We start from the raw sequence: 15,599 nt of genomic DNA, 5'->3' as shown, positions 1-15,599 counted from the left end.
AAAGCACATATACCAGCACGCTGCAATGCCTTTTAGCAAGAGAACTCTAGAACATTTTAATATTTAGATTTATTATAACGAACCATGAGCATAAATTAAAGCAGCATGCTCAGTCTCATATATTTATTATGTTGTCTACATGTATTATATTTTCCCTCTGTTTGATTAACAATTGAACTTCCCACACAATAAAAGATATATATACATATACACACACACACATATATATATATATATAGTGTCTGCAGTCATCTGTCCTTTTGGTATGAATGAAGCAGTTCTACTAGAATAATCCAAACATGAACACACACAGTCATCTAACAGGCCTCCTCACTCTGGCCTCCAGGAGAGGCTGACCTCAGACTGAAGTCACAGGAAGTGCTGCCCCATTCTCTCTACCAACTTCTTCAATGGAAGCTTTTATGTGTAGTAGCCAATCCGCTTGCAGCCATAACAAATCCAGGCAACAGTCTATGAATGGGGAGGGGGCTCCTACTGGGGGGTCAGTACAGTCCTTTCTTCCAGGAGCTCTTAGGCATTCCAGGAATTCCAAGCATTTTGCATTATTTTCTGAGTGGGGGGAGGAAGACGATGGCTGAGGAAATAACCCTTTGGCTTCCTGCATTTCTACTCAAAAGAACTTTGTAACACTGAGAATCTGACAGTGTAGGACAATAGACTGAAGCAAACGACCCGGAAAATATACAATCTGCCCTGGCAGGAGAAGGTCATCAGTATAATAGTGGATATTAAGGATAATAAGGATAAAATCTAATGATTTGTTTTAAGGAACTTTAAAAACACTTAATAGACACAGCATTGGATATGTACGAGCTTAAAATATAAGCGCTATATGTTTAGCTGAGCAAGTTGGAAAGAATGAGAATTTTCCCAGATGTAATGTGGTTAGAAACCCATATTATGGACTTGCAGGGGATTTATTTTGACTAGTAAATCTCCTATACAAGTATAAATATATGAAGCATATCCCGTATAAGCAGCACCGCAGAATAGGGATATCTGCATATTTGTTACATATACAACAGAAACAAACCGTACAGACTAGATAGCCATGCTTACGAATAGAGCTAAAATTCTAGTGATCTGTAATGCTTCAGTGGTCCTCATAAATAGAAGATTTAAATAGTTCATAACAAAAATCTGCTTCCCACGAGTAAAGGGTAGATAACCTCCCTCTTTCCTCCAGAGTATTTTATCCGAGACAAAGAAAAGTGTATAGAACCCCCATCTCTCTTTGTTCTGGCATGCTGTGTTTATAAAAATGTACATTTCCTCTTTTTTTACTACATGGTGCAAGTGTTTACACATAAAATAAACATTCTAAGCCCCATAACGATACAAACACTGGAATATATGAGATTGTGTGGTTGCATATTTGAAGTGCATTTCATTTTTAGCAATATTAACATTTGCAAGCACTGATTTTAATGCAGAAATATATCCCTTCTCCCATCGCCCCAATCAGTTCTGGTGTTGAGAGGAAAACGGACACGGATCTGTAAAATTATACCACATGAAAAAAATAAATAACGCTCTCACTCATCTGTACTCACTACCTCCGCCCACTCTTCATCAAAATAGACACATACTTTTGAGGCATCAACCTAATGAAAGAACTCAGCTGTTTAACAGCTTCCCTGCCACGTACAACATTTGTTCCATAACTTGAAATATTTTCCATAGTTTCCTTGCCAGGAAGTTTACAGTCATCAGAGTGTCAGCGGAAGAAAATAAAATACAAAACCGACTTGATCTCAGGAGCTTGCAATTCTCTTCCCCTTTAAATAACTAACATTCTCCGGGCCTGATTGGGGATTGCTACTTTGTACTGGTTACCCAGTTCCAGTGTTCCATTTAAATGGTTACGTAATACAAATAAAAAAATAAATTTAAAAAAAAAGTAAAATCTTTTTATTTATTTTTTAAATCTGAATTGTGTTAAAAGCTAATCAGAAAACGAATAAACCATTTTCAGTCTGGTCACAACATCCAACACTAGGGAAGAGTGCTGCATTATAATTCATGACCACTGAGAAGAAAGGATGGCATTACTATGCTCAGATCCACAAAATTCTAAATAGTATATCAAAACAGGCAAAGGCATTCTTATCAATTTTTTTGATGGGGGGAGGGGAGTTATTTTTCAAAATTAATCTACAACGCAATTCAGACATTGGTATTATGTTATTAAAGATGCAACGTATTTGTGATTCAGGATTGACACAACTTCAGATCATAAATATAGAAAATGCTAATGATAGCTAGTCACTTTTATCACTGGCATCTACACTTGGCATGGATATATACACACATTAAGTAGTTGCTTACCCAAGTACAAATTCAATTTTACTTTTCAAGAGGGGAAGCAGTTATTGAAGGGAGAAGAACCTTTCTCAGTGCTGGGAGGGGGTTACACATTGTTCAGTACCATCTAGATCATTGTTGCCTAATGTTTGGCAGCTGCTGAAGACGTGCTATTTTCTCCATTTGGCTGGCTACAAGTCATGGCAAATTATTGGCAAATAACAGCTGTAAAATAGTTGATCAATGATCTAGGTAAGACCTCCTAAAAAGCATTTCTGATGGATTTCTTCTAAATGCAGTAGAAATAAATGACATGGCACATACACAGGAATTCTTCTTCACATATGCACACTTCCTATTGTTCTCAAAACAAAAACAAAACTAGTCAACTATATTGCTACCAAAATTTATTTGAATGAAAATTTACAGAATGCAAACATTTGGGGCATTGATACAGGGCTTGTGCCCAAAACGTTTTCATGCTGTAAATTGTCCTTCAAATAAATTTTGGTGTTACACACCTATACTAATTGCGCAGACCTCGATTTTTTTCCCCCTTCCTACTCTTCTCTTTCAACAATGATAAACATGGCTGCAATGCGCAGAACTGTTACCTCTGAGTGTTTCATAAATATATAATATTTAATCAATACTTATACTGACTGCAGTTTCAATACAATCAATATAAAGACAAAGGACTACTTTAACGTATGGACAAGCCTAAGGTTGACATAAGTTGGCCATCCACAGCAAACATTTGTCCAATTCCAGCACGAGCAATGGTTGTGGCATCCAGGTATCGTCTCATTCACCATGAGACGCGATCTATGGAAGCTCTGCCAGTCTCGCGAGATCCTCTTTAGACCTCATGCGTGAGAGTACATACAATACTAGGGTGGCTCCTGGCAGATGAAGGTCTACAGAAACTTGGCCCTTCCACTGCAGCCAATGGCCACTAAACCAGAGATGTTACCTTGAGGTTTTTTATCAAAATGTACAAAGATAGGGATAGACCTGCTTTAATGATACATCAGGATTGTCACTTTAACAAGGGCATATACCCAATCTGTATGAGGGGTCCTTTTGCACAAAAGGCACATCTAGCCAAACTGTAACAATTCAGATTCTTTGTTAGCCTTAAGGCAATCTTGGTCTAAGGCTAATCCTGAAGGAGTTAAATGCCACATAGCATTATTATTAGTATTAGTATTTTTATCATTAGTATTATCATTAGTATTTTTTTTTGACACTCTACACACACTTGTATTTTCTCAAGATAACGTGGCATTTGAGCAGATACAATTTGTCCACGTATATCTTGCTCCATGACAGATGAAGAGATGCTAGCCAACAAATATGGAAATACAGCTTGTTGTGTTGTAAATGTCAGCATAATGAGCTTTAAGGCTCTACTTTTATCATTTAGATCAACTTTGCTAAAAACAACTTAATTTAGTAACACACAAACACACGGAGCTCCTAGTGTTAAAAAAAAAAAAAAAAAAAAATCAGTATTTTTTTTAATGAATACCAATTATCCAGGTAAGCCATGTATCTTATTTTTGGAGTTTGTGGAAACTAGAAAAGTAAATACCCAGAAAGCAATGCGGAGAGGTTATTGTAATTAAATAAAATACTTTTATTTTTTTTATTTTTTTTTTTTAACTGTTTTTAATAACTCTCTTATGGCCAAAAGTAAAGATTGCACACCTAAGGTTTCCATAAATAATAAACAAAAACCCACATGTACAGATCAGGCTTTGCTTCTGCAATCCAAGGGTAAGTAGGGGACCTCCCCCGATCTCATGGCACTTTCTCTTAACAAAATAGCATAATAAAAGAACTCTACCCACCATGGAATGCAGTGGCAATTGTCATTATAAAGACAAACCTGGAAATCATTGGAAAAGGGAAATGTATCCTCTTCCCCTGGAGGAACTCTCCCTCCCTACATAATGGCTATAATACTCTGTGTGTCTTACCCATCTCCCATCTATGTGGTCTCAAACAAGTGTTAGTCCAAGATGCCTCATTAGCATTTCAGGCTGGTCCCACACACAGAGGTAGGTTGCAATCAAAATGCCCAGGAGGTGTTATCTTCCCAAGATATACATTAACTCAATTAATGTGACTAGAAGGGTATCTACTACACTTCACTGACCCGGAGAGATTCTACCTACATTGCACACACAGACTGGAGGATAATTAAGTGAACGGTCTGAAAACTGCAGAAGAGAGTCTATACCAAAAATCATGGTTGTTAAAGATCAGTGGCATCCAACAATAAAAACCCTTCTGTACTTTCAGAATGACATTTTATCAAATTAAACGGGATTGTTTTTTTTCCCTTTTAAATAAAAACATTTTTTCTTAAAATTTTCATGGTTTGAAATAGCACAAACAGAACAAGCCCTGATTCTATACACATAACCAGTCATTCCGCTTCCAAGGAAACCCCACTAAACATATATATATCTACAAGGAAAGAAAAAAAAAAAAACACTTCCCCCCACCCCCAAATTACATAAGATATTTTACTGAGAAATAGCTTCAAAAATCTGACACAGACATAAACAAAAAAAAAAAATATATAAAAAGCAGCGTTCTAGCACTTAACAGAGATAACATGAAAAGTGGTCTATGTAACAAGCACTTTATAACATGCATATTTAGTTACGTGCTCAAAACCGTTTTCAAATAAATTTTCAGTTTGGAAAAATCCCCCTCCCTGATCGATGAGAACATTGGTAACCCGTTTCCTGACAAGTACACGAGAAGCATTTAAAATGAAGCATACTGAGAATGGGAAGAATTTTTTTTTTTTTTTTTTTAAATGGGAGTATGTATTTTATCCTGTGTTCAAGATTCAGATATCGGAGGTACAACAGAACTATTATTATTAACTTTGAAAATGCTGATGTATTTACCCTGCATAAACACTTAAAATCATTAACCCTTGTAGAACTACTTATCTGGAGCACCAGAAAAAAAAAAAAAGACAAATCATATCTAATCAGCATCATTTGCCAACAGAGAAAACCTCTATTATCTAAATCGAACAGCCAGAATGCTAAATGGGAAAGAATTTCTCAAAGTACATTTGAGAAAAGCAAGAAAAAACAACAAACACTCTCCGAAACGCATTTATTCCGCTTAGCCTGACAGATTAAAGGCTGCTGACAGACATATTTCCCCTAACAGCAAATTCAAAGAAACAATTAACATTTTTCATATCAGAGGAGTTGAGCAATTGAATTGGGACTTGTTCACGAGGGTTAAAAAAATGGATAGCTGTAGAGGTTAATCTAAAACAATGTATAGAAATGAACAATCTTGAAGAACATAGCATTTTCAATCAGACAAAGGTATAAGGTTTTTTTTCTTAAAAAGAGAAATTAACCACTTGAAAATAATAAAAGTAACATATATGCAAGGTCATCTCTTGGAGATTTTGCTAAGCAGTTTTAAAATATATACTGCTTTATTGTACAATGCTGAACAAGGTGCTTATTTTATCACAATAATCTTGAATCCCGTGCATTGTTCTAACCTGCATTGTTCTAACCCTGCTTATATGGAGAGAATTTCATCCTTAGTGGTGTTAAGAAAGTAAAGATGACAAGTCCTCTACCACACAAGTCACGGACGACAAAATCCCTGCACTGCATAGCAAGGGAAGACACAAGCAACCCACCAAGACTCACAAGATAACCCGTACCCTCATCCGCCTATTCTGACCAGACGGACCTACCCCCAGACACGACCACCACTCACCAACCGATAACCATACAAATCAAACCTGCAACTACATAAGGAAACCGCGACGTGACGCAACACACCAACACTGACGAGAGACTCTCCCCCTAAGACAACCACCACCCACCCCCGAGGACCCAACTGACACGGTGACACAGGGGGCCAAACATGGCCACAACAACACGGAATAGCACTAAGCCAGCGTTGAAACTAAACATATCTGTTATTCCAGTATAAAACACCGTACTGTATGGATCCTCTAACACCCTTTTTTTCCCTCTCATTCTGTATCCCCCCCCCCCCGAATGTTTAAAAATTCTACAAATAAAGAATTTAAAAAAAAAAGAAAGTAAGGATGACAAAGTCCAGTAGTTATAATAGAGCACAACAAGACAAACAGCGGTAATTTGCTAGAGTTTTTAAAGGGATGTTGTGGTACCTTTTCTAAAGGCACAATAAGTTCATATTTTAGAAATTAACATTCTGCAAGAGGTTACATAGGCGCTCTATTTGCAAGTGGATGGTTATTTTATAAGAATCTCAAACGGCATAAAGATAGTTTTATTAGGTTATATGTTTTACAGGGTGGAACAAAAACGAACACTATTATTAATCTTCAGCCTTGTTAGTACCAAACTGCAAGTGGTAATTGTGGGTGTGCATATCAACTTTGTGCCTTGTTAAACGATATACCTTATTGACTAGAACCCCTTAAAGGATGCTTTGAGAACTCCAGGAGCCAAATCACTATGTTATTACTGGCAAATAAGTCTTGGAAGACTGCATAGACACACAGATATAATGCTCTTGTGGATCATATGAAAAGCGTTCTGGATTTAGGGAAAAACAACCTCACAACATATATTCTCAAATGTGAGAAAACGCTCAGCTGAAATTGTCACACAAATGCAAACATCTATGTTCAAGTTGTCTCTCTCCTTTTCCTTTAGAAGAAATAAATGGAGAATTCATAGTGAGGCATACAGAGAACGGGTTGATAAGAGTAAGGGATAAAAGGCAAAGACAAACATGTAAACAGCCAACAGACAAAAAAAAAAAAAAACGATAGTGAATTGGAATTCTAGTGGTCTATTTGCTATATGCTTAACATCACCATCACTTGGATTTCCTTCATCAAAATAACACACTTTTTATTTAAAATGAGAAATTTGGTGGTGGTGGTGGTGGATTATTGTGGATTAAGAGCAAGTTTGGAGTAAAATTCTAGACAAGAGCAATATATGGGAACACACCTCTTCAAGGTTGATATATCCACCTTTTAGAACTGTCCCAGAATTACTATACACAGTCCAATTGTGTATAACAGAGCAGAATTTTTTTTCATTAAAATCACAATTTTAAAATCAACCTAGGATAAAGAAGAAAATGCCATTATTGTTCTGTGTGCAAATTGGTTAAACTATCAGTTTGCTTGTAGACAATTGTGAATTTACATGTCTGCAAGACATCTCAAAATCAGGGATGCTATCCTTTTCCTTTAAGCCATGCGCAGCACCATGCATGCAGAGGTTCCATTGTGCTAGACTTTGATAACACCTTACTTTACTAGATTTCATAAATGCATATTTTACTATTTTTAATGAACATCCACAATATATTAGTGCAAACTGTGTTGGTAAATAATAGGTTCCTCTATAGAACCTTTGTATTTAACCGTAGCATAGTACATCTCAGAGCAATGAAAACAAGGATTTAAGAGCATGAGTTAAAAACTGGATCTGTTCAATATACCTGTAAAGTTTAGATGTAAAATTAAAGGTCCAACAAAGATTCATTTTAGTAAGTTACATAAAACGGGCTGTAACCGGCCACAATAAACGCATATTCACTTTACTCAAACATATAACAAACAAAATCATATGTTGATAGTGAAGACATAAACCTAGGTGGATTGTCAGATTAAATAACCGATTCAAAAGAACTGTTAGAGTAATCACAAAATTATCTTAACTAAACTGCATGCACAAGCAACAAACAGGTTTACATTGCTTTGCTTCTCCAAAATGCATTAAACAACAGGTCCTTTATTTCCTGTAACGGTTACACATCACTTGAGCTAAATGATATGATGGATATTTAGCCATATCAGAGAACGCCGTAGCATTAGGCTGGACAAAACAATGGGTACCTTTTATCTGGCGCATGGAAAGATTGTGCTATCTAAACTTTCCTCTTAATAATAAAAAAAAAAAATACATTCTCACTTTATTGTTCTGTATCTGCATCAAACTGTGTTTTTTTGTTTTCTTAAACTATTCAATTTTTCTCTAGATATTCTCTTTCTCTGAAACAAACCAGTCAGGCAGAACAGTAAGGGTGTGTGTTTTGTTTATTTAGATTTGCAATACTGACACAGATATTCTCAGTTTATTTAAATATTTAATGTAAAATGCTAGCAATACTTTATTGTATGTTAAAAATAAATCCCATTATTATATATATTTTTTTTTTTTTTATTATTTTTTTTTAACATACAACAAAGTAAAGGATATACCAAATCAGAGATAAATCACAATTGTTGATAGGTATCTATAGTTGATCTTTAAAAACTAGTAAGTAAATCTAGAAAGTTTTGATGCATTGTGGGGGGTGGGGGGGAAATCGAGAAATGTATTGTTTGGATTATACAAAAATGTCAATATTACCTATGCTTGTTTACAGTTACACCTGCAACTTTGGATTCCTAAATGAACATTCAGAATTTGCTAGGAACTTTGAAACTGATGCCTGCAGACCAAACGCAATTGTGGAAGTAAAAAACACAATTTGTCACTGGTCTACATTTCAGACGGAGTATTATTTTAAGGCATTCCAAGAATCAACGATCCCCCAAATCCTTCTGCCTAAATCAATTCTCTGCTTCAAGAACCAGGAAAAACCAAAAATAGCACATATACAGCAGTGGATTTGATTGATGATAGCAAGATGCAATGCATACATTTACCTGACCAATAATACACTAAACAAACAGTGAATCCCAAATTTGTCATTAGGTCTTCCTTTCTAATAACTAGTAACGAAACGCTTCATTGCAGACAAGGAATCACAAAAATTCCCCACAGCACAATGGGTAAAATGAGGTAATTGTTAAGCAATACAACTTGGATTGTTTGCACCATTTCCAGCCTAACGAGGATAATTAAGATTGTTTTTATTTTATTTCCTGAATAATATTTGGAAAAGCACAGATTTAAACCCGTTTTAGGAGGGTTGAGAATTACCCCTTGCCCTTTACTAATCATTCATCTATAAAAGAAAAGAAAGAACACCTTTACACTTATAATACTATCCTTATTCACCAAGAACTACTTTATTAGTAAGCATTCAAAATACTATCATTTTAGGTGTTGATTCTTGTTTCATCCCTTTTAACAAGGTTCTTTGTTGGGCTGAACGTGCAAAGCAGCTGACATGTAGACTGCATCAATAAATTATTCTGTAGAATATCTAAATTACACAAAACACTCCCCAAAGTCTCCCTACAAAAAAACACAAAAATAGAATGCTTGGTTTATGGATGTGAAGTATCTAACATTTTGGGATATAAACAGGCTCTATTAGAAAAAATAAAAAAATTAAAGACCTGGGACCTGTATTTACATATATAATCTAATATTAAAAAAAAAAAAACAATAGCATGTTCAGTATATTTTCAGTGTGAAAATTACAGTTAGCTGAATCTCTAGCACAGATTAAAGAGCACACAAATTGTAAGAAGAAAATAGCTAATTAAAGCAAGATAATTTTTCTAAATGAATGCTACATCCATGTCATGATACTTGAACATCATTGTGGAATATGTTTCAAAGAAATTAAAGCTATAGAAACAAAAATATCACATTGGTTCTGAAGGTCTAACTAGTTAAGGAAATACTAGCACATATCAGACTTGGGGCTAATCAATTGCATTTACACGTTAACCCTTTGAAAGCAAAATGCAATTAAAGCAATTTTCCCCCTGAGACAAGCGGGACTAGTTGGGTTTCTGAACAAAGCAAAGAACTTCCCTTAATTCTCACCCATTCTAATGTTTAACAAACTAGCAGATAATTCACTTTAAAGATACACAATGTTTTCATAGAGACAAAAACAATAAGACATCTGAAGAATCACTTCACACACACACACACAAAATAAAAATAAAGCAGAGAGTACAAGAAGGCAGGTCATCTTGCAATAAAAAAAATAAAATAAAATGGAATAAAAACAGCCACAAGAAAAAAAAAATCACATAAATCTGGTTAGTAGAAAAGGGTCAATTCATAATCTTGGGAGAGGAGCGGACAACTATTCAAAAAATGTTTACAAGCCAATACACGCAATAACAGTCAGCCACAAATGTAAGGAAATAATTGCTGCACACAGTGTATGTATGCCAGGATTTTAAAAAGTATTGGGTTGTTTTGTTTTTTTAAAACATTTCCTTTAAGAAGACAGAAATGTGGCTCTGATTTGAGGCAACCCAATTTTGTTTTGTTTTTTTTAAATAAAGTCTTCTGTAATTCACATCAAATTTAAGGACAACTCCACACAGCATTTCTCAAAAGAATTAGGAAGGAAACAAAGATCACACAATAGAGGCGACTTAAGAACACACAATGTTCATTTTGTAGCAAATTAACACGTTATTTCAAAAGCACAATTGGCGGAAACTGTAAGTTTAGCCAACAATTATACATGTTCTATACACATCACAATATCAGGGCCAAAAAAATTGTTATTTACATTAATGGACTAAAATGTCTGTCCATTAAAGTTTTCTTTGTCGTCTCTACTAGAATGCATCTCTCTTTGAAATGCATTCAGTGGGCCAGCACTTGCAAGGCTTTTGTCAACTAGTAAATGATTAGAGATACCTAATGTGGACTATATGAGTTCTCGCAAGAATCCTGTTCTTGGCTCTATTGTCAATTATTTCTGGTCATCTTAACTTAAATAGCCTATATTTTCTGAAAATTAACTGTGTTTACAACTGTGTTGCAAAAAAAATGACCAGTAGACGAGAATCATAATAACTCTGGTACCTATCTCAACCAGTGGTACACCTAGCCTAAAGGCTGGATAAAGGAGAAATAATTTTTAAAACTTTATATTTTAGATACTAGTGTGATTAAGGAGGAATTGATTAGTGATTAGAGGTTCTTCGTTTTAAAAAAAAAAACGTTACGTCAGGAATGCATGATTAGTTTTAAAAAGCCAATTCAAGAAAAAAGAAAAAAAAAGAAGAATAACCATGAAGACTTGAAAAACAGATGTAACTAAACATAGAAAACACCATAAAACATCCTGGAGTAAATGGTAAATGTAATATATATGCAATATAACTAATGCACAAAATAAGGTAATTTGGTAATTATTGCATGACAGGATTAAACCTTCCCAGAAGTAAACCTTGAGGGCCTGGTTAGGTCTAGTAAACAAATTAGCAAAGGGGAGGTAGACAGTTCCAAATAGCTAAGCCAGGACCACCGACTAAATGACACTCCCCTATGATGGATGCATCGGCAATGGATAAAGAATACAAAGGATCTCATTAAAACCTTGGAAGCACAAACTATACAATCTCTGCCTAAATAGATGGAATATTATTACACACTAATATGGTATCAAAGTGAAAAATGGTCCCAGGGCTTCAAGAAGGGTATTTTCCCCCCTTTTCTAGCCTCGTCAACAAAATCCTGTGCTGTTTTTAAACCACTTAGGCACTGCTAAGTGAGTATATGCACAAAGCACAGTCTGTGTCATACAGAAGCAGAGATGTTGGGTTTCCTACTACTGTACTAAAAATAACACCCACCAGGATTATGGGGCCCCAGTGAAGATGTTGAAGAGGAAAAACAGACCACTAAAAATGGATGTATTTATAATAAGAGCCCACATATGATACACAAGAAAAAGAAAAATACGTCAATACGCTCTCCAGACACAAACGTGAAAACAGAATCCTAGCACAGGTTTGCCGTTGATTCATGACAGTATATAGTACCAGGCTGTCTCCCAGTATCCTTCACGTATAAAGCTGCATCTATTGTATACAGAGAGGATTTATGGACCTTGTTGACAAGCTCACTTGAAGAGTGCAGTAATAGTAACCAAGGATAGTTCTGAAGAGAACCTTAAAGTGCAGTACAGTATATTAAAATGTAATAATATATATTATATATATATATATATATATATATATATATATATATATATATATATATATATACACACACACACACGTAGAACTAGTGATACAGACATTAAGTATGTCTACATTTAGCACTAATGCTTGTGGTTGGTTTCTTAAAACCAAAATTATGAATAGAAGCATGCAGCCAAACTTCTTGTCCTAGAGGCTTACAATTTAATGTTCTGGGTATGTCAAAATGACAGTGCTTGAGACAGGAGGATTATTTTTAAAGCTATTGCTGGATCACTGTTACTGTCTACCCATGACTGGCATCAGACAAACCGGTTTCACATGGCAAGATGTAGTGTGCGCACATATTTATCCCAGACCTTGAATTCGGCTGAATTTGCTTGTATAACAAGATTACACTTTATGCAATGTCTTGTTACACAATATGTACAGAATTCCATACTACCCTCTAGACACACATGGGGAGAAAGTGACCGCCTTCTTCGATTGCAATCCCACCCAAACCTTGGCACAATTATCTTTTTATTGTATATCATCCCACTACATAGCACAGAGAATGAGCGAATAACAATACATATTTTGACTACGCGCTCAGGTTAACTCGGGTGATTCTGCCATTCAGTGAGACCAGTATCCTTGAAATTGGATTTAAATTCAAAGGAGTATTTCCCTGCATTGGAAACAGAGGTGCTGGGTGCAAAAAAGGTTGCCTATCAAACAGAGTAACGCAGCACATCTATGCAAGCTGCTGTTTACCTTCCAAACTCACAGATAGGCCAGCCGCCAACTGTGCTAAACAAACAGCATCAACAAGATAAAAAAAAGTCTAAACACACTTATACAAAATATAAGCCCAAACAATTCAAGTGTGTTTGCCATCATTCCTTATAGTTGCAAAATGCACTCTGTCTGCAGAAGCATGTGATGCTACAAATGGCAAACATTCAGGGAGAACATACCCAAATGACAAGTCAGATCATAAATGAAGCCTAGTAACAATGTGGATAAGAATGAAAGGGAAAATAAATGGCGAGATGAAGAAGGGGAGGGGGGCAAAAATCTGTAGGCTGGTTTTGTGGACTAGACTGGGTGATGCACTCTGTAAACAAGGGTGTCTGGCATTTATACAAAGGATGAGTTTGTGATTCATGACACTGGTGATCTGATCTAGTGACAGTCAGTGTGCACTATAAACATGTGGTATACGCTGAAAGATGCATTATGCTTCCAAATTGCAGCAGATCCTGCAGTGAATGATCCCTTCTTCCTAACAGGTAAGCAGGTGCATCATTAATGCTAGAAAACTAGAACAAAAAACTGAAAGGTGATCACACCAAGACATCCTAGCACTCGAGCCTTCCTCAAACATGTGCAATAAGTCTACACGTGGGCAAAATTAATTCATTACCAAAACAGTGTTTTGGGATCACACCTGGTCTCATTCCCATAACCAAAACCTGCAAAATGGGGATTAAAACAACACGGTCAGTATGATTTTTGGAGTTTAAAAAAAAAAAAAAAAACACACAACAACACAAAACGAGACAGACCTTAAAACAGTGTCTGCAGCAGAAGTCCCTGTCTAGTGTGTATCTGTAGTATTTCCCAGCAGGGATCAAACATGTGGGTCTAGCTAGGTGAAGACATCACTCAATGGAGGAAGGGGTGAAGAGGTGTCAGCCACCCAAATAGAAAAACAAAAACACTCACCTTTGCCACCTTGTAAATCCTGGCAAAGACAGGGACACAGCAGTACCAGGAGTGCTCCCGACAGCCAGGTCGGAGAAGACCCCCAGCCCGAACCGAGCTTCATCTCCACAGCTCCAGGGAGGCAATCAGGCGTGTTTCCAGCTATCCCAGGGTATTTAAATCCACACCTCCACAGTATGGGCAAATTCCTACACCCCCAAGTAAAGATGGCGGCTGGTTTCCACTCTAAATCCCAAAATGTATGGACCAAAAAAAAAATTCAAAAAAATTAGAACACTGTACAACTCCTCTGTGACCTTGCTTCTAGAATCCCGGGACAAAGTGTTGGTTCATCAAGATTCTGCCAGTAATTAGCACCTGTATGTATGGGGGTTATGATGAGGATGAAGGACCCCCCTCCCCTCACACCCCCCGGTGTAATGCCACTACCAGGTCGGTGGGTGCAGGGACTGTGAGTGAGATCCTCCCTGTCTGCTGGCTGGGATCACAGGGAGGAGGAGAATTATTTGGGATTTGCTCTTTGGTTCAGTCTTACCCAGACTGACACAATGTAATGTGACAGGGGGAGGTGGTGGGTGTCACATGGGCCGCTTATCTCGCAGGATACCCCCTTCTGGTACCTCCCCCCCACCCCCAAATAATAAAAACCCTTGCCTCCTTTCACGTGCAGTGGCTGGACACGATGTGCCCCTGTACAAGCTGCTAATTGCCTCCCTTTGCCAGGTTTCTATGTGGGAGCTGCCCCAGTCCAAGAGATGGCGCACTGTATCCAGAACTCAGGGGGTTAAAATATGGATTGCCCTGCAGATTTGATAGTAAATCCCTCAGTCTGGATATCCAGCTCAGTATCTGCCCCGCTCACTGGGGGGGTGTACCAGGGAGTCAGGTCCAGGTATCCAGGCCGGGCGCAGTATTAGAGTGTCAGCTCCTCGGATCAGCTGTCCAGTTACTGGCTGAGCGCACGGTATCTGTCCAGTGGGCACTGTGTTTGGGGATGCAGGGTGTCAGCCCCGCCGCTGGACCGTATACACCAGGCAGACTGGTCTCAGGCAGGAGATGGCCGGGAGCCGCCGCTCGGTGTCCTCAGCCTCCATATCGGCCGGCCTCAGCCCCAATGCTCCTTCCTTGCCAGCCCGAGGCCGCCGCTGCCGGACCAATGAATGAAGCGGCCTGGGTTCGGGCTGTACCGGGCGGCCGCGGAGGGTGCGGGTCTGGCTGTGGCTGGCAGAGGCTCTGTCCGGGCTCCGGCGGTGGCCTTGGCGGAGGGAGGGCTGGCGGTGACCCGGGTATCGGCGTGCTGCTGGTGGCGGGGAGCTCGAGAGGCAGCGCTCGCTCGCTCTCTCTCTCTCTCACTGTGTGACGTTAATGCTGTAAACAAGAGCCCAGCTCCTCACACACTCACACACTGAGCCAGGGCTGCCTGCAAAGCCAGGACTGGATTACACACACTGCTTGTCAGAGCTGGCTGCCAGGGGCCACATCCTGGACTGAGCCTGACACTGGGGGGCTATTCTCCCATTGTAAAACCAGCTCAGGCTAATGATTGTTCAGAGTCCTAGGCCAGAAGAATATGAAGTGTCTATTCCAGCTATTTGGGACCCACTGAAATTGCATGGGTACACAATTTGGGCTACAGACCCAG

General features: G+C 37.9%; 1 protein-coding gene across 1 annotated transcript in view; it reads right to left on the bottom strand.

The window, feature by feature from the left end:
- IGF1R (insulin like growth factor 1 receptor) overlaps nucleotides 1-15,310 on the bottom strand; it is a 180,329-nt gene extending 165,019 nt beyond the window's left edge. The window contains exon 1 of the mRNA XM_063448856.1: nucleotides 13,958-15,310. Coding sequence (XP_063304926.1) covers nucleotides 13,958-14,060 — 103 coding nt within the window. The 5' untranslated portion in view covers nucleotides 14,061-15,310. The remainder of the gene's footprint in view (nucleotides 1-13,957) is intronic.
- Between the last annotated feature and the right edge of the window lie 289 nt (nucleotides 15,311-15,599).

Source organism: Pelobates fuscus, chromosome 3 (assembly GCF_036172605.1).
Source record: "Pelobates fuscus isolate aPelFus1 chromosome 3, aPelFus1.pri, whole genome shotgun sequence".
NCBI classification, from domain to species: domain Eukaryota; kingdom Metazoa; phylum Chordata; class Amphibia; order Anura; family Pelobatidae; genus Pelobates; species Pelobates fuscus.
This window is presented reverse-complemented; position numbering and strand designations above follow the sequence as displayed.